The sequence below is a fragment of the Doryrhamphus excisus genome, chromosome 3 (genome assembly GCF_030265055.1).
Source record: "Doryrhamphus excisus isolate RoL2022-K1 chromosome 3, RoL_Dexc_1.0, whole genome shotgun sequence".
Lineage (NCBI taxonomy): Eukaryota > Metazoa > Chordata > Actinopteri > Syngnathiformes > Syngnathidae > Doryrhamphus > Doryrhamphus excisus.
Window position 1 is genome coordinate 12,602,868 of NC_080468.1, and position 26,070 is coordinate 12,628,937.

Below are 26,070 nucleotides of genomic sequence, written 5' to 3' on the forward strand. Positions count from 1 at the left end.
ATAATGAGAAACAAACAAACAAGTAGCATAAAGTTGAAATATTAAAGCAAAATGTTATATTTTTTAAGCTGTAATATTATTAAAAAAAGCAAAATAAAGTTTTTGGAAAAGTCGATTGCAAATTTTTTTTTAATATTTTGTGAATCTTAAAATATGAGATGAAAATTTACAAAAATACTTGAAGTACTTGAGGGGGAAAAACTGCAAGAACAAAAAAAAAACTGTTGCAAAAACAAAGTGAAAATATGAAGAAAAAAAAAGTTGTCATTTTACGAGAATAAATCAGAAAATTGTTTATACAATGTCCGTAGCATACAGTTGAAATATTAAAGAAGAAAAGGTTTGTTTTGCAATATTATGGGAAACTAATAAAATAAATAATAAAATATATAATAATAAATTAATAAATAATAAAATAATAATATAATAAATAATAAATTAATAAAAACTAAATAAAGTTGTACAGAAAAAGTTATACTGTAATGAGAATAAAATCAAAATACATTGCACATTAAGTCAAAATATTACAAGATAGAAAGTTGAAAAACACAAAAAAAAAATAAAATTCCAAGCCAAAAAAAGCCGTATTCTATTATGAGAAAAAAAAAACTATACATTTTTTAGAAAATTAAGTGTGAGGGGAAAACGTTAATAATTATAATATTAGAGAAATAATGTCAAAATATTCAGAAAAGAAAATTCACCAAGATTACTTAAGAAGTCGAAATATTTGGAAAATGTGCAAAAATAGGTGGAGTGAAGGTTGCTGGTTCTCCCGTGATTATGTCCAAGTATCCTTGGGCAAGACACTGAACCCCGCTGATGCTACGTCATCAGTAGCTAAATGTGCTAACAGTGCCAAAGCTTTCAGCTACTATTCATTCACTCCTCAGGCACACACTGGTGGTGGTAAACTACATCTGTAGTCACAAGCGCTCTGGGGTTGTGTCGTTGGGACACGACGACAGTGACCGAATGGACGTAGAGCAGACTGACCCGGTTTCTGGACGCTTCCCGATCCATTTTTCCACAGAAAAATGATGTACAATTTCAGCATTTTCACATTAAACAGAAGCCCTGGCTGAACTACATAGAAGTGTACTTCCACGTCAAACAGGTGCGCTCCCAGCCCCCTCCAACAATACTAAAGGTCACGCCCCCCAGTGCCAGACAGGAAACAGAAACAACACAATAAAAGCACAGAACTAAAAATAATGTCAGAAATAGAAAAAATCCAACCAAAAGTCCAAACTGTCATGCGTCAATGTGACAGAAGCTGCCTCACTGAACTCTTCGTGAGTAGCTGGATTCCTTCACAGGGTTTCCTTCCTTCGTTTGGATGGTTGGAGTGCGAAGGAGTGTTAATGTGTTTGGACGGAAGAAAAAGGGAGACAGTAATTGCTTTCTTGGGGTTTGGGCCTTCACAAAAAGGTTAAAACCACACAGTGAGGCCCGCAATGGCGGATTAGAACTTTAGGGGTCAAGACCATTGATGGCTTGTTAGTTGTGATGGGTTGCAATAGTTGTGCAACATGTCTGATTCCCTCCCCTCCCCCAAAAAAAAAAAAAAAAAACACTCCAAACATCTATCAGAAGTGTCTCCCCGCTGCCAGACGTGGGGTTCGGCCTTAGCGGAACGTGGCAGCATAATTTCATCACAACACTGAGAATCTACAGGCACCCTGTGAGATCATAACAGTGCCATTAAGACACCGACCCGATCCAACCAAAACCGCTCCAACTTCAAACATTACGCAGAAAACGATGATGTCAGTTGGTTTCGGATAATTTGGCTCAATCATGTAAATGCCTGTTCAGAGTATGAAAAAATAAACAAGATTGATGTTAAACAATATGTTCTTCACTGAATGATAATAAACACCGCCTGCTGAAAATGGGGCCAAAAAGTGAAAAAACAGTGATAAACACGTTAACATTCATTCATTCATTTTCTACCGCTTTTTCCTCACGAGGGTCGCGGGGGTTGCTGGAGCCTATCCCAGCTGTCTTTGGGCGAGAGGCGGGGTACACCCTGGACTGGTGGCCAGCCACGCATGCACGGGGAGAACATGCAAACTCCACACAGAGATGGCCGAGGGTGGAATTGAACCCTGGTCTCCTAGCTGTGAGGTCTGCACGCTAACCACTCGACCAATGTCCAACATAATAGAGTGAAAAAAAGGCTTGCCTCCCATTCTGTGTGGAAGTGGTAAATTTGTGGCTAAATTAGACGCTAACTGTTGGGGTGTTATTTCATGTCTACAGTGCTCTAATAACGTTTAAAATGTATTTAGAAAGTCATAAACAGGTTTTTTTTTATATGTTATCTATGAAAATATTAATTTTAACATTGAATCCTGTATCATTCATTCATTTTCTACCGCTTACCCTCACGAGAGTCACGGGGAGGTACATCAAACTATGGTTAAATAATTCGTAGAGCTACTGTAATTACACGAACACACACTAGCACAGGAATCCCACTATCCCACTATAGAAGAGATATACGTACTTCCTTGTTTGTGAAAGGTCTCGGTGCGATTGAACGTGGGTGTGTTCCCTGCTAATATCAACACATACGCTGGTGAACATGTCACAGAGGGACAAGAGTAAATGGTGCGCAGTCGCATGTAGCATTCTGCTCAGGAATGTGAGCGGAGGAATTTGACTGCGAAAAGAACAGGGATGCGTCTCGTCCATGTGTTTTTCAGCTTGGGTTTAAGCTGCAGTCAAACGACTTTTTTTAATACAGCTGAACTGTGAACCACAACGCGAGTACAGACAATGTAAAGTGGGCCCACTAATAAACAGGTGCTTACTTGTCAAAGCTGATTCCAGAAGTCAGTTTTATCACCTTGAATATTGGCTTGTAGGAGATCAATTTATGATGTGGCGTGGCAAAGTCATAATGCTATATCCATTCAGTCTTACATAAGAATGTTTTCATAATACTAAATTTCCCTCACAGGATTAATAAAGTGTATTTATCTAGCTCTATCCTCGAGCTTGATTTTCTATTCGAAGAGAAAAAACATACCTAACATGATTTTTTCCAGCGAGGGCCACATAGTGAAAAATGAAAGGATGCAAGGGCCACTTTGAGATTTTGTAAAGTAAAAACATCAGCTTTGTGATGTAGTGAAAAGGTGTATTAATAAATATCGACTACTGTCTATGCCGTTTTTGCTGGTTTTTTACATTTTTTTGGTGTTTTTTTTACCATAATATTTGTACTTAATTCTCATTTTTCCACAACCTAATTTTCCCAATAATACAACTTTATTTATTAGTCTGAAAAAAACAATTTTTCTTCATTATATTACAATGTTGCACGGCAACCCAAGTGGTTCACGCGCAGGCCTCACAGCTCGGAGACCCGAGTTCAATTCCACCCTCGGCCATCTTTGTGTGGAGTTTGCATGTTCTCCCCGTGCTTGCGTGGATTTTCTCCGATTTCCTCCCACATTCCAAAAACATGCTAGGTTAATTAGCGACTCCAAATTTTCCATAGGTATGAATGTGAGTGTGAATGGTTGTTTGTCTATATGTGCCCTGTGATTGGCTGGCGACCAGTCCAGGGTGTACCCCGCCTCTCGCCCGAAGACAGCTGGGATAGGCTCCAGCATCCCCCGCGACTCTCGTGAGGGTAAGGGGTAGAAAATGAATGAATGATACAGGATTCAATGTTTAATTAATATTTTCATAGATCACACATAAAAAATCTGTTTATGACTTAATTCATTCATTCATTCATTTTCTACCGCTTTTTCCTCACGAGGGTCGCGGGGGGTGCTGGAGCCTATCCCAGCTGTCTTCGGGCGAGAGGCGGGGTACACCCTGGACTGGTCGCCAGCCAATCACAGGGCACATATAGACAAACAACCATTCACACTCACATTCGTACCTATGGACAATTTGGAGTCGCCAATTAACCTAGCATGTTTTTTTGGAATGTGGGAGGAAACCGGAGTACCCGGAGAAAACCCACGCATGCACGGGGAGAACATGCAAACTCCACACAGAGATGCCCGAGGGTGGAATTGAACCCTGGTCTCCTAGCTGTGAGGTCTGCGCGCTAACCACTCGACCACCGTGCCGCCCCTGTTTATGACTTTCTAAATACATTTTAAATGTTATTAGAGCACTGTAGACATGAAATAACACCCCAACAGTTAGCGTCTAATTTAGCCACAAATTTACCACTTCCACACAGAATGGGAGGCGAACCTTTTTTCACTCTATTATGTTGGACATTATATGCACTGTATGTGCCCTGTGATTGGCTGGCCACCAGTCCAGGGTGTACCCCGCCTGTCGCCCGAAGACAGCTGGGATAGACCCCAGCAACCCCCCGCGACCCTCAAGCGGTAGAAAATGAATGAATATTACAAAGTTATTCTCACAAAATTACAACTTTTTCTCCTTAAATTACGAGTTCTTTAATTTACTAAAAGAGCAACATGGAATTCAACCAGCGTCATGTTCCTTATCTGTGCCCATTGCACTTAAATGGTCAACAAAAAGGTCACTATTACAGAATTCCATCACACAAAAAACCTTTTCCCCAAAAGTCTCCTTCATATAATAAACAACCATATCCCAAGACGTTCTTTGTTCTTATTTGTTCAATTGATTGACAGCTTACATAGCCTATTTACATCGCTGACACAGCAATAACGTGAGCCATGCCAAGGGTTTAGTATTCCAAACCGTACTGAAATAATACCGTATGTGCCACTTGATGGAAATGGCTCAAATGTTACCCACATAAACCCACACAGACGGGTGCAAAAAAAATCCACAGTTGCTAAACCAAACTCCACACACTCGTACACAAAACAAGCAGCACTTGCTGAGTACGAGATGAATGCCAATCAGTGTTATTTTCCAGTGCTGGTGTTGACATTATTATGGCCCCAATTTGTTCTGAAATCCAGGATTGGTGGGTTGTTTTTTTTTTGCTGGTTATTAGGAAACTTGTAATTACACCCGTCCAGCTCCCGAATCCCCCTTGGTAAAACATGCAGTGTTATTTGCTGACACGATTTTTTTGGATATAAAACCGCAAGCGACGAGAGGCTTTGTATGCCTCATGTAGAAAATATGAGATCATGTTGAACTTAGCTCAACACCAGACAAAAAAAAAATCTAATAACCACGTTTGCCGCGCAATAGTTTGCATAGCTTGGGGCTGCTCCCTCCGCTCATGCGAGGGTTCCCCTCACAAGAGCTCCTCGAAGGGGTGATTGGAACGGGTGGGAGGGGCCAATGGGAGGAAGGGAAGCAGGTTATTTGAACTCCAAAAAACAAAAACCAGACAGCGTCTTCTTAGTTTTCAAACATTTGTCGTTCTTTTTACTGGAAGAGTGACTAGAAGAGCCGTCATCATTCTCCACTTTAAGGACTATTGAACTTTTTGCCAACTTTTAGTTACTTTTACGGCAATTTATGTAACATGGATGCCGACTGCATGCATTTACTTGTGGAGAACTACTGATGCACCTGTTGATTTTTGGACAATTTTGACAATGAACACAGTGGCAGATACTTTTCTTCATTTGGAGGACAATAGAAAAGACGAACAAAGGAGTCGCCTGGCTTGTCTATCCCAAAACGCCCAAAATGTGGACTTGCTGCAATACCGTGAGACCACCGAAAACAGCTCCCCGATGAAATACAGAAAATACGGGTATGCTTATACATTATGTTTCTTCTTCAGTGTTAGTTATTATCCCAACCCCGACAGGTCTCGCTTGGGTGGGGTGAAAGTTCGCCACAAGAGACAGGTGCTGCAGGACATGGCCCGCCCGCTTAAGCATTGGCTGTACAAACACAGAGACAACCCGTACCCCACCAAAACCGAAAAAGTCCTCTTGGCTCTGGGGTCCCATATGACGTTGGTACAGGTGAGACCGCAGAGAAGATGATAAGAGCACAGCGCAATTTGGACAATGTACCGTCTTCTGTTTAGGTGTCAAACTGGTTTGCGAATGCCAGACGGAGGTTGAAGAACACGGTGAGACAGCCAGACTTGAGCTGGGCTTTACGGATCAAACTGTATAATAAATACATCCAAGGGAATGCGGAGAGGCTGAGTGTATGCAGTGATGACACCGACTCAGATGGTGAGGACGCTTTTTAACCCTTTCTGATGTTTGGACTAGAGTCTGTAATCACTGGATGGCATTAGCTACACTTGCAGGAGCGAAAGCTGTGCAAATTATTGTGTCCAAAAATTAATATGTTGGCCCGTGGCACATTCTCATGATATCATTTAACAATACAACTAGGGAAAAAAAACAGCAAAAATTGAAAAATCTGCAGTAATTTCACGAGATTCAAGTAAAAATATTACCAAAAAAAATGAGAAAAAGTCATAATTTTACAAGAATAACATTATAATATTATGAATAATAATAATTCAATCTTCATTTCAATTATAAACAAAAACTTGCAACTAATTACATCCGACTCATGCACTTGCTGATTAGACCTATTGCCATATCCCATTGTTTTAATGTTGTTTGATGCTTTTGTATTATATATTTACTGTATTGATATTTGTAATTTTATATCACGTTGTTCTTATTTTCAGCACTCCCCTCTCCCATCAAAGTGATTTTGCTCTTTGTAAGCTCTTTGTAAATAAAAATAAAAATTTCAGGGGTATCCAAAGTGTGGCCCACAGCTCTTTTTCTATTGACTTTTCTATCATTCTAAAAATATAATAATAATAATAATACATTTTATTTGTATAGTACTTTTCAGAGTACTCAAAGATGCTTTACAGTGAAGAAAAAAGAAATAAAAATAAAGTTGAGTAAAAAACTGAGTAAAAGATGCATTAAAATACAACATGCATACATTCATTCATAGCTAAAAACAAGGCTAAAAGCGGGGCGGGGCACAGCAGTTAGGTTTTAAAAGTTAGACATCAAAAAAATAATAAGAATAATAATTAATTAACAAGAAACCTAAAAAAAGAACAAGAAAATAATAGCAAATATGGACAAACTAGCAGCAATTTTCCCAGAATAAAATATTATGAGGAAACATTTTAGTAGCGTTTAGTTGAAATATTTGGTCGGACATAAAAGTTAAAATATTACGGTAATGACATCATAATATCACAAAAAAATTCATATTTAATTTGAAATATTTATATTTATATATATTTATGCAAAATTTGTTTAAAATTAAAAGTGGGCTTTTTTAAAGAATATATAACTTCTTAGCATATCGACATGTATTGCTTTACAAAATATGCATCAAAGTTGTCACGTTGACGTTAAGTACAGTTGACATGCTAACATTTGACATGCTAACATGCTGATGCAATTACATTTTGAGATATTACAAAAATGTACGTCACTGGTACATCACATGGACCTCATGTGACCGGACAGCAATAGCAAAAACTGAACGTTTTACCCCAAACTGGTGTAGCGCTATCATACACGACACTCATTCTTGTGACTGAGCTATCTTTCGTCATCTTGCAGAAAATGGTGCTCCTTTAACCACTTTTTAGGATTTGGACATCATTAGAAAAATCCTCGAAGATTCTATGCTCGTTTTTTTTCCGTGAATATGATTATTTTGACGCTGCTATGATTTTGTACACTACGACTGAATCTGTTGCACCTTACTTTATGTACATACATTTATTCAATGGCTTCCTGTGATCTGTAAAAATTCTGTAAATATCCTATATGTAAAAGTCTTTGACTACCACTTATTTTTGTTCTGGTACTTATTTTACTGCAATCAGTAATGTTAATATTAATGTCCCACCCCTTTATAATCCTCATAACGACCACAGTAACCTTACAATAATCACACTACAACCCCTTGACATAATTCCTAGTAGCATAACATTCCCCTTCTATCTTCAATTGCCGTTGTTCACTCGCGACACAATCCAGTTTTGAGCCCTAAATTATGATAATCGAAGATGATCGACGAACAGATGGAATCGGAAACACGGTGTAGCCTTTAGCCTGGTGGTCTAGCCTTAGCCTTAGTACAAGGTAGTGCATCGATTGATAAACAAAGTTTTCGTCTCACGGCACATCACTATGGTGCGTTCAAGGACCGTGGAAATATATAAACATGTGGAAAATTTTGACTTTCTAACAGCGGTACATGTATGCAGTGCATTTTATCTGTATTATTGTGTAGTTATCAATTGTTATTGACTTATGAATGACATGTTTTCTGCAGAATAAAAGCCTATTTTCAGGGGAGGGGGGTAACAATTGACTAAAAATGTAATATTTATTTGCGAATGTGCAGGGATCCACTGTACCTCTCTTAAAAGTAAGCATGGTCAGTTTTTGATCCAGGTCTTGACGGTGCTCAAGTGTACTCATTGATCCATTCCATCTTCCCTCATGTTTTTTTTTGTTTTGTTTTCATCTACGTGCAGACAATGACTGTCCCTTACAAACACCTATCTGCTCATCATCAGACACGGTGAAAAAAACAAGCGGAGTCCTAACCGGCGATGACGGCACCTCTCCTCCATCCAAGTACAAGAGTAGCTTGCTGAATCGCTATTTGAACGACACCCTGAGACACATGATGGCGGGCAAGGCGGACGGCGTGGCACTCATGAGGAGGAACCACTCTGAGTCGTTCAGTTCAAACGAGTGCGATCGAGACGTGGCGTCGCCGGCGTCCTCCTATGAGACGGAGACCAACTTCATCTACCGCATGGGTGAGAGACACGGCGTCACGCATTGATGGATAACCCTAATGTCTATTTTCAAGTAACATTTCAAGATGTAATTTATCTGAACGAATCCGAAAAATATGCAAAGCGGGTGTCTCTGAAGCTTTAGGGAGAATCCGCGGAATGACACAGTACAATGCAAATAGGATACCGTAGTACAGTGAAAACTAAGTACAGCGACATCTAGTGTTGGGTGTGTGGACCAAGATGGTTGAATAAACAACCAATACCTGTCAATGTACCAAATAGTACCATGATTTCTGGTGTCTAAGCCACGCCCACTAAAGTTATACAAAAAAAAACATATTTGTGCATATACAGTGTAAGCTGCACCAATAAGACATGTAAACCGAGGCCAAATTTTAGTGTAAACTAACCGAAATAAACGCTAACCGAGGTTCATCATTCTGGTTCCTTCAGTAAAAAGATCTGTTTATTTTGTTCATTTCATTCATTACGTTCATTTCGGTCAATTGGTCGTTAGCCTGTGATCTGTGTCGGTCATGAACGAACGGGTCAAAAGGTTCATTCAGTAATATGATCTGTTCATTTCGGTCATTTCGGTCAATTGGTCATTAGCCTGTGATCTGTGTCGGTAATGAATGAATCTGGTCAAAAGGTTAATTCAGTAAAAAGATCTGTTCATTTCGTTAATTTCAGTCATTTCGGTCATTTCAGATATTTCGGTCATTTCGGTCAATTGGTCGTTAGCCTGTGATCTGTGTCGGTCATGAACGAACGGGTCAAAAGGTTCATTCAGTAAAAAGATCTGTTAATTTCGTTCATTTCAGTCATTTTGGTCATTTCAGATATTTCGGTCATTTCGGTCGTTAGCCTGTGATCTGTGTCGGTCACGAACGAACGGGTCAAAAGGTTCATTCAGTAAAAAGATCTGTTCATTTTGTTCATTTCGTTCATTTCGTTCATTTCAGTCATTTCGGTCATTTCGGTCATTTCAGACATTTCGGTCATTTCGGTCATTTGGTCGTTAGCCTGTGATCTGTGTTGGTCATGAACGAACGGGTCAAAAGGTTCATTCAGTAAAAAGATCTGTTCATTTCGTTCATTTCGTTCATTTCGTTCATTTCGTTCATTTCGTTCATTTCGTTCATTTCGTTCATTTCGTTCATTTCGTTCATTTCGTTCATTTCGGTCAATTGGTCATTAGCCTGTGATCTGTGTCGGTCATGAACGAACGAGTCAAAAGAAGTAGTTCAATTCATGACCAACTGTCGGTCACGAATGAACGACCGACGAGTGTCAATCTCTCGGCCTCGGTCTTTCAGTCAGTTAACCCCGCCCACCTACAGAGCGAGGCGCGATGATAGGATAAGACACGCAGATAGTCCCGCCCTGCAAAAAGAACGGTGAATTGACTCTCCAGCCAATCAAAAAAAAACATTTGCAACTGAACGGACTAAACGGGTATTTTAGGGGCGGTGACCTTGTTCATTCTGTTCACAAAAAAGAAATAGTTCTTTTGACCAGTTCGTTCATGAATGACACACCACTAGTAAGTTCAGCCATTTTCTCTACGGTTTGTCGTCATTGGGTTCTTGAGTGAGATGAAACTTTGGACCGGTCCTTGGTGTACATATTGCTCCTTATTACTTGTTTTTTTATCACTGACAATGAATCATTTCTTTGTACTGTGCCATTGTCGTTAAAGATTTATTTTTCACATGAAGCAAAGTGAGAGGTCACTAGTAAAACCAAAATAGAACATGACTCTTCAGGGTTCCCTGCCCGGTATTCACTAGAAGTCAGTAGCTCTGCAACATTTCATTATTTTCGTTCAACGACTCTGACACCTGGGTGCCCTTTAGAACAAACCTGCAATTCAACAAAGCACAAGAGCCAACATTTTTTTCATGAACATTAGCAATAAAAAGCCAAGTGGACGCACAAATCCTTCATTTTAAAGATTGGACGGAGTTGATTCTGGCTTGCGCTGCTTCTGCACGCCACAAATCTCATTTCCATACACCAGAATGTGCCATTTGTTCCGCTTCAGCTTCTTGCCATGGTGGAAATGTCCAGTAGGGCTTCAAGTACAATTACAGAATGTCTAAGATTTTATTATTCCCAGGGTGAGAAGTTGACAACTGAGCCAAAACTCAGAAATAGCGCTTGGTCACCAGGGCACACAAGACGTCTCTCAGAACGGCAAGTCAACTGTGAAAGAAATGCTCCAGAGCTTTAATATCCATTTGGCTTCCTCTCATTGGAGTTTTTCTTCTTAAATCATGTACGCTTTTTGGCTGTCTGTTGTTCCTCGGAATGCTTCTTTTCCTGTTAGCTGTTATTGTAAAGTTACATTTCAAGAACTATTCGTTGCTTACAAATCATGTGTTAAGTTGCTTTTTTTATATATTTTTATGACTCTATGGATCAGCTTCCCAGAAAACAAATAAATCGTTCCAGTCTGCCGACTGTTATTTAATGTTGTTATGATCTGTGAAAACACTTCATCTTTAGGAACCTCGTGTTTAACCTCAGATTGGCACAAATGAATGGTGATAACGCATGAAAGCTTCATTAAGGGTAAAGAGAGCAGTTGCAATGGTGAAGTCTGAGCCTTAGCCTGTAAGTAATCATTATTTTCTTAGTTGATTAAGATGAAGGATGTTGTTTTGATTAATCAAGTAATCGGTTAAGACCCTCGATGGACCAAATTAATATGAATTAAACACAAATATTTATTGGTTTGATCTGCAACATATCAGAAAACAGGCAAAAAAGCTGTTTTTCAAGCTGATTGTTTTGCCTAGATTTCATGCTTTCATGATGTTAAAAAGAATATTGATGGAATCACAATATATGTATGTACTTTAATCATGGGTGTTTTTTTTTACATCATAATATTATGACAAACAAAAAATACAGTTGTAATTTGGGAAAAATTAGGTTGGGGGGAAGAGCTGTAATATTATGAGATTATTATGGGAATAAAGTCATGAGAGGAAAATAGTTGGAAAACAAAAAAAAAACAGCAAAAAATGAAACAAAAAATAAAAGCAAAAATTGTGAAAAAAAAAATCTGATTCTAACGAGAATAAAATGGGAATAAAGTCATGATATTATGAGAGGAAAATAGCTGCAAAACAAAAAATAACAGCAAAAAATAAAACAAAAAATAAAAGCAAACATTGTGAAAAAAAGTCTGATTCTAATGAGAATAAACTCACAATATTATGAGAACAAAATAGTACTTTTAGTAACATAGAGTTCATATTAAGTTAAATATTAAAGAAAAAAATGCCGCTTTATTGATCTCCAAAACTCAACTGTCGTGACCAACTTTAAAGACACTTGAATGCTAATGAACGTTACAGGGGTCATGGATTCGGTGCGCTGTTACTTGGACACAGGCTAGCCTGAGACAACATTTTAAAACTTTCTGATTTCAAAACTTCTGAATGGATTTGGATGAACTTTTCAGGAATTATCAAAAATGGTATATATATACATTCCCTCTAATAATATCATGACTTTATTCCCATAATAATCTCATATTACAACTTTTCCCCAACCTAATTTTTCCCAAATTACAACTGTATTTTTTGTTTGTAATATTACGTAATCTTACGATGTCAAAAAAACACCCATGAGTAAAGTACATATGCTGTGATTTCATCCTCTCAAATGTGAATATTTTTCAACGTCCTTTGTCATGCATGACATCACGAAAGCATGAAATCTATGCGTACATATATATATACATATATATATATATACATATATATATATATATATATATATATATATATACATATATATATATATATATATATACATATATATATATATATATACATATATATATATATATACATATATATATATATAATTTTGGGGGTGATCCAGATCGCTGTGTGGATCCATAATTTATCAGCATCCAACCATTTGTGCATATAACTCCACAAAAAAATGGTCAGAATCACGTCAAAAACTGATCCAGATAATGTAGTAGTTCCGGATACTATTATCCTGACTACGAAAAAATTGTGGACATTTGGAATTTTCATCATAGGAAAACAACAAATAAGCTATAAACATGCAAAAACAATCTGGAGTCTGGATGTGGAGTATGCAAACGGGTGTCAGAAAGCTGTGGCGCTAGATCTTAAAGAAAACCGCCATTACGAAAAATGCAAACTGATGAACTAAGATTGGTATCATTATGAATCCAATTGTTAATGGCATGTTTTCATTGGTCAATTAGTCTAACTGTATAGATAAAATAAATGCAGGACGTGAATCACAATATGGGGGGAACTATACTTGGCTTTTCTAGTTTAGGTACGAGTTCCGACTTACGCTAAAACGTGACTTTCATGGCCGTCAACGAACAGAACAAATATAAAGCTGGCTACAATTCAAATGAAAACCTTTGTATACCCACTAGGAACACTTTAGACTCTTTGTAAGAAAAAAAAAGATGGAGAGGTAATATTGTGACACAATGCTAAGCTAGCTAGCAGGGACATCTTCCTATATATTGAGGGTAATACCGTATCTAAACATTTCTCCAGAAGCGCTTTCTTGGAACTCATTAGCAGCTGTTGAAATGTTTGTGAACACTTCTAATGTATCCCTGCTGCTCGTAATATGACTTTTTGCTCCTTTGCGGAGCTGAAGTGGAAAAGTCAGGCTGCCAGAATGATGGCAGAGCATTAACAACACGTGTAGTGCAGCTCCACAAGGCTTTAAAGAGCAGGCACTAAAACATGGAGTCATGGACTTTGAAGTGATGTCATCGCCGCTCACAAGGACACACGAAACATATCTGCCTCCATTTCACAGGTTGGAAACAAACATGTGAGATCACTTTTCTTTTGACTTTGCATGATGTGGCGGTTGCATCATGTTCAAAACACCCCCGTAAAAAGGCTCTGTGGGGCATGAAAACAGTATATATATTAAATATAATACATAATATAATATAATTTGACAAGGAAATATGAAAAACAATCAAAAGACTGAAAATTTGCTGAAATTTTACAAGAATAAAGTCAAAATATGAAAAAAAGTCTAAAATGTATATGAATAATGTCATGTAACGAGCGGTTAGCACGCATGCCTCACAGCTAGGAGACCCGAGTTTGATTCCATCCAAATTTAAACTTTTTTTCTCTTTATATTTTGACTTTATTCTTGTGAATTTACAGCTGTTTTTTCCATTTATTTTTGTGTTTTTTTAACATAATATTTGTACTTAATTCTCATAACACAACTTTTTCCACAACCTAATTTTCCCAAAATTACAACTTTATTCATTAGTCTGTAAAAATTATTTTTCCTTATTATATTTCAATGTTGCACGGCGGACCAAGTGGTTAATGCGCGGGCCTCACAGCTAGGAGACCCCAGTTCAATTCCACCCACGGCCATCTCTGTGTGGAGTTTGCATGTTCTCCCCCGTGCATGCGTGGGTTTTCTCCGGGTACTCCGGTTTCCTCCCACATTCCAAAAACATGCTAGGTTAATTAGCGACTCCAAATTGTCCATAGGTATGAATGTGAGTGTGAATGGTTGTTTGTCTATATGTGCCCTGTGATTGGCTGGCCACCAGTCCAGGGTGTACCCCGCCTCTCGCCCGAAGACAGCTGGGATAGGCTCCAGCACCCCCCGCGACCCTGGCTGAGGGTGGATCGAACTTGGGTCTCCTAGCTGTGTGGCCTGTGCGCTAACCACTTGACCACCGTGTCCAGTGCAACTTAAACATGATATTTTCTTCTTCACTGTGCATTGTTGGCTGGTGCAACTTACTCTCCGGAGCGACTTATAGCCTGAAAAATACGATATTGGCGTTGCTGTAAATGTGAGTGAGGGGCGGACAGGAAGTGACATCAGGGGGTGCAGAGTTGACGGTAGCCCTGTGTTATGGAATCGGGAGTCACAGCACGCAACTATGGTAAACAGTCAACATGATGCAACTGTAGTACATGTATGCTCATTTTACCTGCATTATCACACATTCATATGTTGACATTTTTGGAGAAAAACTAAAAAAATTTCCACCCAAAATCCTCAAATTGCGGGTACAACAGTATATATTAATTTTTGAACACTCTGTGCTCTTGAATTGCTTTAAAAGTGACACAAAAACAACACATTGTGTTGCGTAAATGACCCTATACAGAAATATACTGGAACTGAGGCCATGAAGTACCTCTGCAGTACTGCGCCATTTATTATAAACAAAAAAAAAAAGCAGCGAGCCCTTTCATTACCCTTTCTAAAACTTCTCCATGCAGTAAATTTCAAACTGGCAGGAGGTAAAACAATGTTTTCTCTGGGTATAAAATAAGATGTTCCGAAATAGTTTCTTGGAAAAGGATGTTATGGCTTTAAAAAAAGAAGTGCTTAGGGATGTTCAGTAGCCAAAATATATATATACTTATATATATATATATACACATAAATATAGAAAAAATGATTTTATTTTGGCTCCTGTCCAGCTTAAAAGAGTCAAGATGAGGATACTTTGAGGTACCTTTATTAGGAATAATTACATATATCTCACATTATGGTCCTGCTGATTGAAATAATGGTAAATATTAATATTTTTATCTCTTGCAGAGACTCTGGACTACACATCACCCAAATGTGACAGGTAATTATGACTACTTTCATATAAATTCTCTGTCAAAGCCGACATGTGACCAACTTCACTCACTTTTTGTTCCAGTGGTCAGCATCAGCAGAATCAAAAGAACCAAGACTGGCGAGAGATCAATGCCGCCGTGGCCCTGACCAGTTTGGCCCAGGGGCAAAGCTGCATAGAGGACAGGAACATCAGAACGGTGCCTGGCACCGCCGCCGGACTCGGCTACGCCCCGCAGCCCCTGTCCGTCACGAGGACGAGCGCCACTCACCGGATGCCTGTCGCGACGGCGCCCGCCTCGGCCCTGAGACAGAGCTGCGGCGCCGAGCGGTCCACGCTCACCAGTCGCATCATCCAGAAGTCGTCTCACATCTCTGAGGTGCAGACCATCAAAGTGGGCGTGGTTAATGGAATGTAGCCATTTGGTCAAACCAGGGACTGTTTATTTGTAATCAGGAAACTGTAAAATAGAAAAAAATATTATTGTTTTGTTTTTAATATTTTTTTTTTATATGTTTCTATTGCGTTCTGTTGTTTTAAGTTAACTTCCATGAGACTGGATCATCATCCAATGCCTTCATTTGACAGCAACTTCACAATAAAGTCAATGTGAGACCTCTTCACAGATTCTTTGTTTGATTCCGCCACTTTTTAGTTTCGCTTTCATACAGGAGTGTCCAAAGTTTTTTCCACCAAGGGCCACAAGCTGAAAGGAAGGATACAAGGGCCACTTTGATATTTTGTAGCATAATTTTAGCATACTATCATTTTTACCGATTTTCATGGATAGACACATATATAAACACTCAAATGATAGTATGCTAAATGATAGTATGCAAAAATTAGTATGCTAGCAATGCTAGCATGCTAATTTTAGCATACTATCATTTCTACCGATTTTCATGGGGAGACACATATATAAACACTTAGCATTATCATGCTAGGTGTTAGCATGCCAACATTAGCATAGTAGCATTTTTAGCAATTTTCATACCTAGACACATATAAAAACACTTAGCACTATTATGCTTGGTTAGGTAATTAATTAATAATGATTAATTATTTATGGCAATGCGTTCGTAACCACCTGTTGAGTCTTTTAGCCAACATTGGCACTTTAGCATTGCTAACATGCTAACATTAGCATTGTAGCTTTTTTAGTTATTTTCATAGGTAGACACTTATATAAAGCCTTAGCATTATCATGCTAGTTGTTAGCATGCTAACATTAACATTCATACATTCATACCTCGACACATATAAAAACACTTAGCACTATTATGCTATGTGTTAGCATGCTAACATTAAGAATCTAAGTATGTAGACTTATGCTAAATATTTCAACTGTATAGATCTATTTCTGTGCAGTATTAATGATTTATGGCAATGCGTTCGTAACCACCTGTTGTGTCGTTTGGCCATATTGTACTGAGCAACCAGAACAGAGTTCGCCAGCTTGATGTTTGCTGCTATACATTTCCATGAATCGCTCCGAAGTGCGTTGCTCCTATCTGACCAGCAACCAGTCTCAGTTTCTTTATTCGGTTGGAAAATATTTGGTCTGCAACTGGTTCCCAAATGACTGCCGTCTGGACCTCAATTTCCAACCCTTTTCTGTCTGCTACTTGACAGGGACAAAAATGACTGGACTAGGTCCAATATCTAGCGTGAAGGCCGTAATGGACAACACTAAATCATGCCAAATATTTCCTAGTATGAGGTATTCTGTTATAGTCTGTGTCACATTAAGTGCTTGATTTTGCTAGAGACAAGTTCTAATTGGTTTTAAACATCTGACAAGAATAAAAAAACAGATATAATTTAAAAATAGCTATTAAATATTGGTAAATCACCAGGTCGATTACCCGTTTCTTCACTGCCCCCTGCTGGATCGCACTTACACTGCACTGCCAAAAAAAAACTTGAGCACGTGCCATCAATTTGTAGTACAAAACTTTATTCCTGCCAATTTTTCTCACTTATTTCTTTAACTTAATTGTGTCATCGGGTTATCATTAATAATAATAATAATCACAAACAAATAAAACGCATTCATGTTACACCATGACTATGTGAAGAGTGTGCTCGCCCTTACGTTAGCGAACGTGGCTTTAGCTTTAGCTTTGATTGTTTTGAGTCTAATATTACATGAACCAGGAAGACAAATTTTAACAAACTAAGACCGTAATGACATAAACTATACTTAATCTCAGCACATTACAAACACAAATAAAGCGCACCGAGGTGTGGTTTGCATCCTACTAGCACAGTAACCTACCCGGTCTACGAAGGCCAGATGTTCGGAGGCTCCTCCTCCAGCCGCGAACCAGCCTGGTGAAATTCAGACTGCATTTCCTGGTTTTGTCACGTGGTGCGTGCGTGCGCGGGTTTTCTCCGGGTACTCACACTTCCTGGTTTTGTCACGTGGTCTCATGTTTACATGACAGAACATCTGCATCCAATCGTTAGTTAAGAAAATAGTGAAAGTGAAGGCGAACAAACAACATTGACATTATAAAAGTAAAGTTATTGGTTTTTTTTTAATGTAGGCTTTACAGGAAAGAGAAGAAATGTTGTATGTATGCAGATTTATTTCCTGTTCACAGTTAAACCTGATATATTAAACAGTAGTAATAATGACTTCTGGCTACTTCATTCATTTGTACAACTAATCTTAATTATTATCATCATTAGTAGTTCAAAACTATTATATTTGTGTTCTTTATGGTGGAGGTAAGAGTATTTTCTTTGAAAAGGGTCAGTGACATGGCAGTGGAGACCATCCTTACATCCTTACGACTTTATTCTCATAAAGATTTTTTTTCTCATAAACGTACAACTTTATTCTTGTAAATTTACATCCTATTACCCCATAAATTAATTTTTTTTCTCTGAAATGTACAACTTTATTCTTTTAATATTAAAATAATTTTATTTTCTCATAAATGTGTAACCTTTTCTCATATATTGCCTACTTTTTTCTCTTAATTTCCGACCTAATTCTCAAAAAATAATCCTTTTTTCCTCATAGATTGACAACAATTTTTTTCTTGTAGTTTGCTGACTTATTTTCATAATTTTTTTGTCATAAATTGCTTACTTTTTTCTGGTAATTTAAATGTAGGTTTTACTATTAAACAGTAGTAATAATTACGTCTGGCTACTTCATTCATTAGTACAGCTAATCTTAATCATTATTATCAGTAGTAGTTCAAAACTATTATATTTGTGTTCTTTATGGTGGAGGTAAGAGTATTTTCTTTATATGGCAGTGGAGATCATCCTTACATACCCAAGGGATGGATGACGGCATTGTAGACATGCACATGACGTCCCAGTTCATTGTTTGGGGTTACAGTTAATGGATTCCAACCACAGACAATGACAGTGACTAAATGGAGCGTCAAGCTGATCTCAGACCTTGGCTACATTCACTTATCTGTGGTCAAAGATTGTTTAATATCGACAGACATCTGGCTCTGACGTAGACAACTGAAGTTCGAAGATAGTTCGAGACCTTTATATCCGCGCCCACCCACCATCTTGAGTCTGTTCAGACCTAATGTGTATAGAACGTATAGATGTGGTAATATTTTGGTGAAAATACAGCCGCCAATGTGCCAAGATAAGAATTATCCCCCACTTACAGTCACCGCTGGAAAAGGACAGACGGAAGATAATTCGGAGAAAAATGTCTGGAACGTTGCGTACTTCTGACGAGCCTGGAGCACAAACCTGACACCAAACATAAGCTTGTAATCACACGGCAACCTCGGCAGACGTTTCACCAAATATTATTAACAGGATCTTTCCACTTGTGGCCGACTTGTGTGTACGGAGAATGTTGAACGGCAATGGAAACCTCCCTGGCAGTCCAACTTGATTAATCTAATCTGGTAGTGATGCGTTAGTCAGGAACGAAACGGCTCCCCGAGTTGACTCATTCAATTGAACGAGTCTGTATGATTGGTGAAAGCATGTGGTGGCGTGTGTGTGTCGACTTTATTGTATGAATGTATGACTTTATTCTCGTGAATTTTTACGACTTTATCCTTGAAAAATCAGATTTTTTTCAATGTGTCTTTAATACGTTTTTTTCACGGAAATTTACGACTTTATTCTCAAAACGTTTTATTTTTAAACTCAAAACTTCATTATCTTTTTGTCTCATTAAATTTAGAATTTTATTCTTGAAATATTACAATCTGTTTTCTCATAAATTTACCACTTTTTCTTAAAAAATTGCACTTTTTTCTCATAAATGTACGACTTTATTTGTGTAATATTACCTGTTTTACCGTAAATTTAGGATTTTTTTTCTCATAAATTTACACATTTTTTTCTTGTAAATTGCTGACTTATTTACTTATTTATTTACAATTTTTTGACACTTTTCTCTTGTAATTTACGACTTTATTCTCATGAACTCATAAACGTACAATTTTATTCTCATAAAATTACACCCTTTCCCCCATAAATTAATTTTTTTTCTCTGAAATGCACAACTTTATTCTTTTAATATTAATTTTTTTCTTATAAATGTATAACTTTATTCTCATAAATTTATGCATTTTTTTCTCATAAATTGCTAACTATTTTTTCTTGTAAAGTGCCGACTTATTTACATAATCCACAACTTTTTTCTTGGGAATTTACAATTTTTTGTCACTTTCTTTTGTAATTTACGACTTTATTCTCATAAATTTAAGATTTTTTTCTCATAAACGTACAACTTTATTCTTGTAAAATGACACCCTTTTCCCCATAATTTTTTTTTCTCTGAAATGTACAACTTTATTCTTTTAATATATTTTTTTTTCTCTGAAATGTATAACTTTTTCTCCTAAACCTACAACTTCATTCTCATAAATTTATGCATTTTTTCCTCATAAATTGCTAACAATTTTTTTCTTGTAAAGTGCTGACTTATTTTCATAATTCACAACTTTTTTCTTGTGAATTTACAATTTTTTGTCACTTTTCTTTTGTAATTTACGACTTTATTCTCAGAAATTTATTTTATTTATTTATTCTTGTAAATTTACACCCTTTTCCCACATAAATTAAATATTTTTTCTCTGAAATGTACAACTTTATTCTTTTAATATTACATTTTTTGTCATAATTGTATAACCTTTTCTCATATATTGCCTACTTTTTTCTTTTAATTTCCGACTTAATTCTCAAAACTTGTGATTTTTTTTTCCTTTTTCCCTCATAGATTGCCAACAATTTTCTTCTTGTAGTTTCCTGACTTAATTTTCATATTTTTTTTTCTCATAAATTGCCTACTTTTTTCTGGTAATTTACGACCACAATTTTTTAAATTCAAAACTCTTTGTTTTTTTTTGTCAACGTGGTCTTAATAGTCGAAAACCGTATTCTTGCACTGAAAGTATACAACATATAATTTAAAGCGACCGCACCTTCACGGTGTCATTTATTTCTCTTTCAAACAGTACAAACTTTTCCACACTGCAACTACAGCAAACATCATTTATGGTTAAGGCAGGTTATCATGGCGACATGATATTGCTAAATATAATCGAACAAAGCAAAATTTAATGAAAATGAAATAACAGAACATAAAGTTCTTGGGAATGCTCTTATAGGTCAGTAGAATACTGAATAATAAATATGGACAATGATTCATTTACTACAAATAAAGTTAGAACCGGTCCATAATTAACCAGGGTATGTGTATCATATATAAGACGTGTGCCGATCATTTAAGCGAAGTTCGAGTGTGTTCTAAAGCACATTTAGAGCGTTAAATACGGTGTGTTGTTAAGGTCCATATTGTAGACAAGTCCATCAAGTCTATATGACCTGTTTTGCATATTTATTTATGTATAGAAGTGCGGAGGGGTAACATGAATTTCATGAATAAGGTGGTAACATGAATATTAAGTGAGAACGAAAGAATGAAATGTCTCATTTAGGACGATGCACAGTGTTTTGGTGCATGCTGGAAGTCTACATGGAGCCAGCAGAAACCACCATTAGGTAATCAGCAACATATGACGAAGGCAGAGGAAGCCGTCGCCGAGATGTTGCCGTTAAGAGTGAGATCATCTCATAGTAGTTCCACACCGGCATCGCTTACGATCATTCCAAAAGTCTAAAACAGCTAAACGGAAAGAAGTGTCGTGTGCAAGGAGTCCATTCCCCCATCTTCACTCGTAAACCACTCCGCAGTATTTATCTCCTTAATTGGTTCTGGTCTGTCATTTTTTTTCCTGTCGTTTTTTTCAAGGAACGGAGCAGTACCCTCCGCACGCCCTGCCCACGCCACCTTGCTCCTGGCTACCCAGGTGCAGCTTCTGTCCCTGGGATTCACTCTCCCAAAGACCAGGAGTCTGGAGGATCTTCTCCACAAGTTCCTCAAAGGCACACTGGACACCGTCTTTGGTCTTTGCGCTTGCCTCTGAAAAAAAAAAAAAAAAAAACGAGGGTTACCAGGAAACCATAAAAAATCTATGAAAACAGATTCCGTGACAAACATGATAATGAGATTTAAGGAAATCTTGTAATGGTAAAAAAAAAAAAATGACATGATGAATTAACTCGATTTAGGAAGCAGGAGATATTCAAATGGACACAACGTTCTTTCCAGGCCAAGTACTAAGTCACTAAAATGGAAACTCCAAAGAAAAGTTAACCTCATTTCACAGAGAGGACAAGATGCAAGATTAGACAAAAGGAATCCGGGGAAGCGTGCAGACACGGATTTTAAGTTGAAAAACAAGTCAAATCCTCGAGAGATGCTAATCATAACGCAAAAAAGGCCATCCCATCAAAACAGCTTTCACCTTAAAGTTTTGTCATTGATCAAATTTCCCCCAAAAAATACAGTTTTATTTTGTTTTGTTTGTTTTCAATATCATCACTTAAAAATACAATATTTTTTCTTTAATATTTAAAATCTATGCAACAAAAATTACATTATTTTTTCTCATAGTACTATGGGTTTATTTTTATAAAATTTCTATGTTTTTTCTCATTAGAATATACTTTTTTCTCTATATTTTGACTTTATTCTTGTACATTTACAGCTGTTTTTTTACATTTTTTTGTGTTTTTATATAATAATATTAATATTAATTATGAATTATAAATTAATATTAATTTATATAATAATATTAATATCTATTAATTAATTATTAATTATTAATATCTATAATATAATATAATCTATAATATCTAAATTCACATAAGACAACTTTTTCCATAACCTAATTTTTCCAATATTACAACTTTATTCATTAGTCAGTAATTTTTCCTCATTATATTACAATGTTGCACGGTAAGTGGTTAGCGCGCAGGCCTCACAGCTAGGAGACCCGAGTTCAATTCCGCCCTCGGGCATCTTTATGTGGAGTTTGCATGTTCTGGGTACTCCGGTTTCCTCCCACATTCCCAAAAACATGCTAGGTTAATTGGCACTCATGTATCATGTGTTTTATGCTGCATGTCAGTCAAGTGGTTAGCGCACAGGCCTCACAGCTAGGAGACCCGAGTTCAATTCCACCCTTGGCCATATCTGTTTTGCATGTTCTCTCCGGGTTTTCTCCGGTTTCCTCCCACATTCCAAAAACATGCTAGGTTAATTAGCGACTCCAAATTGTCCATAGGTATGAATGTGAGTGTGAATGGTTGTTTGTCTATATGTGCCCTGTGATTGGCTGGCCACCAGCTGAGCTGTTTTTCTCCCGTTTTTAGTTGGGAACTGCTATTGTCCTGAAACTTACCTATGTTCCATTGCTGATTACTAAAGAATGGAAAAGGGCAGAAAGACAGGAGTCTAATCTTTCTTTTAGTAGGTTCCATATTTATATAGCAATAGAACACAATATTCTGTGTGCCTTGACGGAGAAATCATCCAAATCATCTAAAAGGCCTTCTACTTACCGATAAAAAGCATTGCGTGTTTCCTTGCAAACTTCAGGCCTTCACTGCGGTCTACTTCATGGTCTTCCTGCAAAGCAAATGTAACACCATATGATGCACTTTTAATGTATACACAATTGTGTCTATATACGAAGCATATAATCCATAACAACCATACAAGTCGCCTATAAAGACGTGACTCACCCTATCAATCTTGTTCCCGACGAGCATTTTCACGATATCATTGCGAGTTGTGTAGGTTTCCAGTTCATTCAGCCAGTTTTCAAGCTTGGTGAAGGTGTCTCGCTTTGTCACGTCGTATACTGGAACACCAAAAGAAATAATGGTAATGGTTTTAATTTCATTTGAACATGCATCAGATTACAATTGAATGCATCACATAATCAGTTCACAGTTCCACATGTCAAAAAGGAGTAGGAAGAAGCAAAGCTTATTAAATCCTACCCCTCCATCTGGTACTTTTACAATCAGTAACTGTTACATTTGTTCACTTCCTGCTTTCCTAATATGTTTTAAGGTTTTGTTTTCAATTTTTTTGTATTTAGCAAACATCAACTGCTTGTATTGTTTCTTGAATTGGCTCATCGTTGTGCATTGTTTGAGGGTCTTACTCAATCCATTCCATAGTTTGATTCCACATACTGAAATGCTATGGCTTTTTAACGTAGTCCTAGCATATAAGTGTTTTATTGAAATGTAGTTCTTCCCTGAGATCATATTTCTCCTCTCTTGTAGAGAAGTATTGGATGACATTTTTAGCTAATTGGTTATTTTTAGCCTTATGCATTATTTTAGCTGTTTGAAAATTAACTATATCAGCATGTTTAAGTATTTGTGATTTTAGAAATAAGGAAAAATATTGCATAGACAGTGAGACTGCAAATCATCATGCCTCCTATTGGCTTGGCGCTGCCGTTCTCCTACAAATTTGGATAAACATTTGCAATAAAAGTGACAAGACAATGAGAAGTCTAACAACGATAATAAAAAAGTGTGATTTGTATAAAACAAAAGTACATGATGTGTTTGGGTAAGAGTGGGTATATAAATAACATTTCTTACCAAGTATGACACCCTGTGCGCCACGGTAGTAACTGGGTGTTAGTGTCCGAAACCTTTCCTGACCGGCTGTGTCCTGGGGGAAAAACATGCAAGATGAGAAAGTAATGGTAATGGTTTTATTTCATTTGAACATACATCAGATTACAATTGAATGCATCACATTATCAGTTCACAGTTCTACATGTCCAAAAGGAGTGGGAAGAAGCAAAGCTTATTAAATCCTACCCCTCCATCTGGTACTTTTACAATCACTAACTGTTACATTTGTTCACTTCCTGCTTTCCATAACACAGTTTAAGGGTTTGTTTTTTTTTTTAATAATGTACCTTGTACCGAAGTACGAGGTGATATGACCATATAGTGACCATCAATATAGTGATATGTATAGCACATCATAACTGGTTCAAGATTCTTCATCCTTGTATTTAGCAAACATCAACTGCTTGTATTGTTTCTTGAATTGGCTCATCGTTGTGCATTGTTTGAGGGTCTTACACAATCCATTCCATAGTTTGATTCCACATACTAAAATGCTATGGCTTTATACTATACTTTATAGTATGGCTATATAGTAATCTAATAATTTTGAATCTGGTCATTTTCAAGAAAACCGTTCAACCTCAGGTACAAAAACAATGCAATACTAAAGTACAAAGCTGTGAAATGTCGCCATCTAGTGGACAGACGTTACACTGCATGGTGTTTTTCCCTGATACGACTTCTGGATAAACAAATGACAATAAGGTGGTGATCTCTCTTACCCATATGGCGAGTTTTGCTTTGTTTCCATCTATAGATAGAGTCTTCACCTTGAAATCCACACCTTACCCAAAGAGAAATATGGAACACATTTAGACGATTTTAAAAAAAAAGTTATACAGTCTTTAACTTGTGTATGTGCGTGTGTGTAAAGTAAACCTATTGTCGCTGACTGTTCTGGATCAAATGTATCCTCTGTGAATCTCAGGAGAAGACTGTTAATAAAATAAATTGTGAGAAAACAGCTTTCGTGAGATGACGTCATACACTTTTAGCTTCTTATTGTAACAGGAGACCTTCAAAATATTGGCAGACTTTAAAAAAAATGGACGGGGTCATCCGCTAAAAACCGTAGAAAAATAATTAGGAATTAAAAATAATATATTGGCAACCATATTTGATTAATATGAACTGGAAAAGAAAAAAAAGTCAATGTTTGTCGAAACAGCTGCTGCGCAAAACAGCGCTAATAAAACTTTACTCCAGAGTGTTAACAGACTTAACATGCTAAAGCTAGCAGACTCGCTAGCTAGCTCAAGACACAACAACAAACCTGGACTTCCCCACTCCGCTTTCGCCTATTATCAACAGTTTCAGAGTCGTCAGCACGTCGTCATCCATATTCCGATGTGATGTTCGTTTGTCAACTTGTCTTAAAACACAATTTATGCTGTTCTTTTTACAACAACAGACGCCTGGTGACTCCCGTCCGTAGCCGTGACAGCTCTGCGCATTGACCGCTCTGCGCAACTTCCGCCACCTATGACGTCACAAATAATCTTTGAACGCACACGTAAATTATTGCTTTTCATGAGAAAACGAAATACACCGACAGACCAAGGTTTTGCCCAATACCGCATTATGTCAGTGATAACTCAGCAAAATTACCTCTTTTGTGCCTAATGGGCATTTGCTTATTCAATTGTAGCAAATAAACCACAAATGTTATAGTAAAATATATATAACTATCACACTACCACCACCACATTTTACT

At 37.2% G+C, this 26,070-nt stretch overlaps 2 protein-coding genes across 3 annotated transcripts; one reads left to right on the forward strand and one right to left on the reverse strand.

Moving 5' to 3' along the window:
* Positions 1-5,327: 5,327 nt before the first annotated feature.
* On the forward strand, positions 5,328-15,884 carry LOC131125707 (homeobox protein Mohawk-like). Of its 2 annotated transcripts, none has more exons than XM_058067506.1 (6): positions 5,328-5,689; positions 5,747-5,906; positions 5,972-6,125; positions 8,429-8,719; positions 15,320-15,353; positions 15,429-15,884. In XM_058067506.1, exons 1-6 carry the CDS (start codon positions 5,460-5,462, stop codon positions 15,760-15,762), a joined length of 1,203 nt encoding a protein of 400 aa, XP_057923489.1. In that variant the 5' UTR covers positions 5,328-5,459; the 3' UTR covers positions 15,763-15,884. The 2 variants fall into 2 exon arrangements, with proteins under 2 accessions (XP_057923489.1, XP_057923490.1); XM_058067507.1 differs by having other exon boundaries at positions 8,471-8,719.
* Positions 15,885-20,754: 4,870 nt separating this feature from the next.
* LOC131125424 (ras-related protein Rab-18-like) lies at positions 20,755-25,823 on the reverse strand. Its single transcript, XM_058066986.1, has 7 exons — positions 25,630-25,823; positions 25,236-25,291; positions 25,079-25,140; positions 24,318-24,390; positions 23,439-23,557; positions 23,256-23,322; positions 20,755-21,771 (listed from the first exon to the last, which is right to left on the reverse strand). The coding sequence occupies exons 1-7, from the start codon at positions 25,695-25,697 to the stop codon at positions 21,596-21,598; spliced, it is 621 nt and encodes a 206-aa protein (XP_057922969.1). The 5' UTR covers positions 25,698-25,823; the 3' UTR covers positions 20,755-21,595.
* Between the last annotated feature and the right edge of the window lie 247 nt (positions 25,824-26,070).

What these genes read in the sequence shown, in the direction of transcription:
- LOC131125424 (XM_058066986.1), bottom strand. Translation starts at nt 25,697, where the DNA reads ATGGATGACGACGTGCTGACGACTCTGAAACTGTTGATAATAGGCGAA. An exon ending in AGCGGAGTGGGGAAGTCCAG is followed by an intron (nt 25,292 to 25,629) that starts GTTTGTTGTTGT and finishes TTTTATTAACAG; the next exon opens with TCTTCTCCTGAGATTCACAG. An exon ending in AAGCAAAACTCGCCATATGG is followed by an intron (nt 24,391 to 25,078) that starts GTAAGAGAGATC and finishes TTTTTCCCCCAG; the next exon opens with GACACAGCCGGTCAGGAAAG.
- LOC131125707 (XM_058067506.1), top strand. Translation starts at nt 5,460, where the DNA reads ATGCCGACTGCATGCATTTACTTGTGGAGAACTACTGATGCACCTGTT. An exon ending in CCCATATGACGTTGGTACAG is followed by an intron (nt 5,907 to 5,971) that starts GTGAGACCGCAG and finishes TCTTCTGTTTAG; the next exon opens with GTGTCAAACTGGTTTGCGAA. An exon ending in TGATGACACCGACTCAGATG is followed by an intron (nt 6,126 to 8,428) that starts GTGAGGACGCTT and finishes ATCTACGTGCAG; the next exon opens with ACAATGACTGTCCCTTACAA.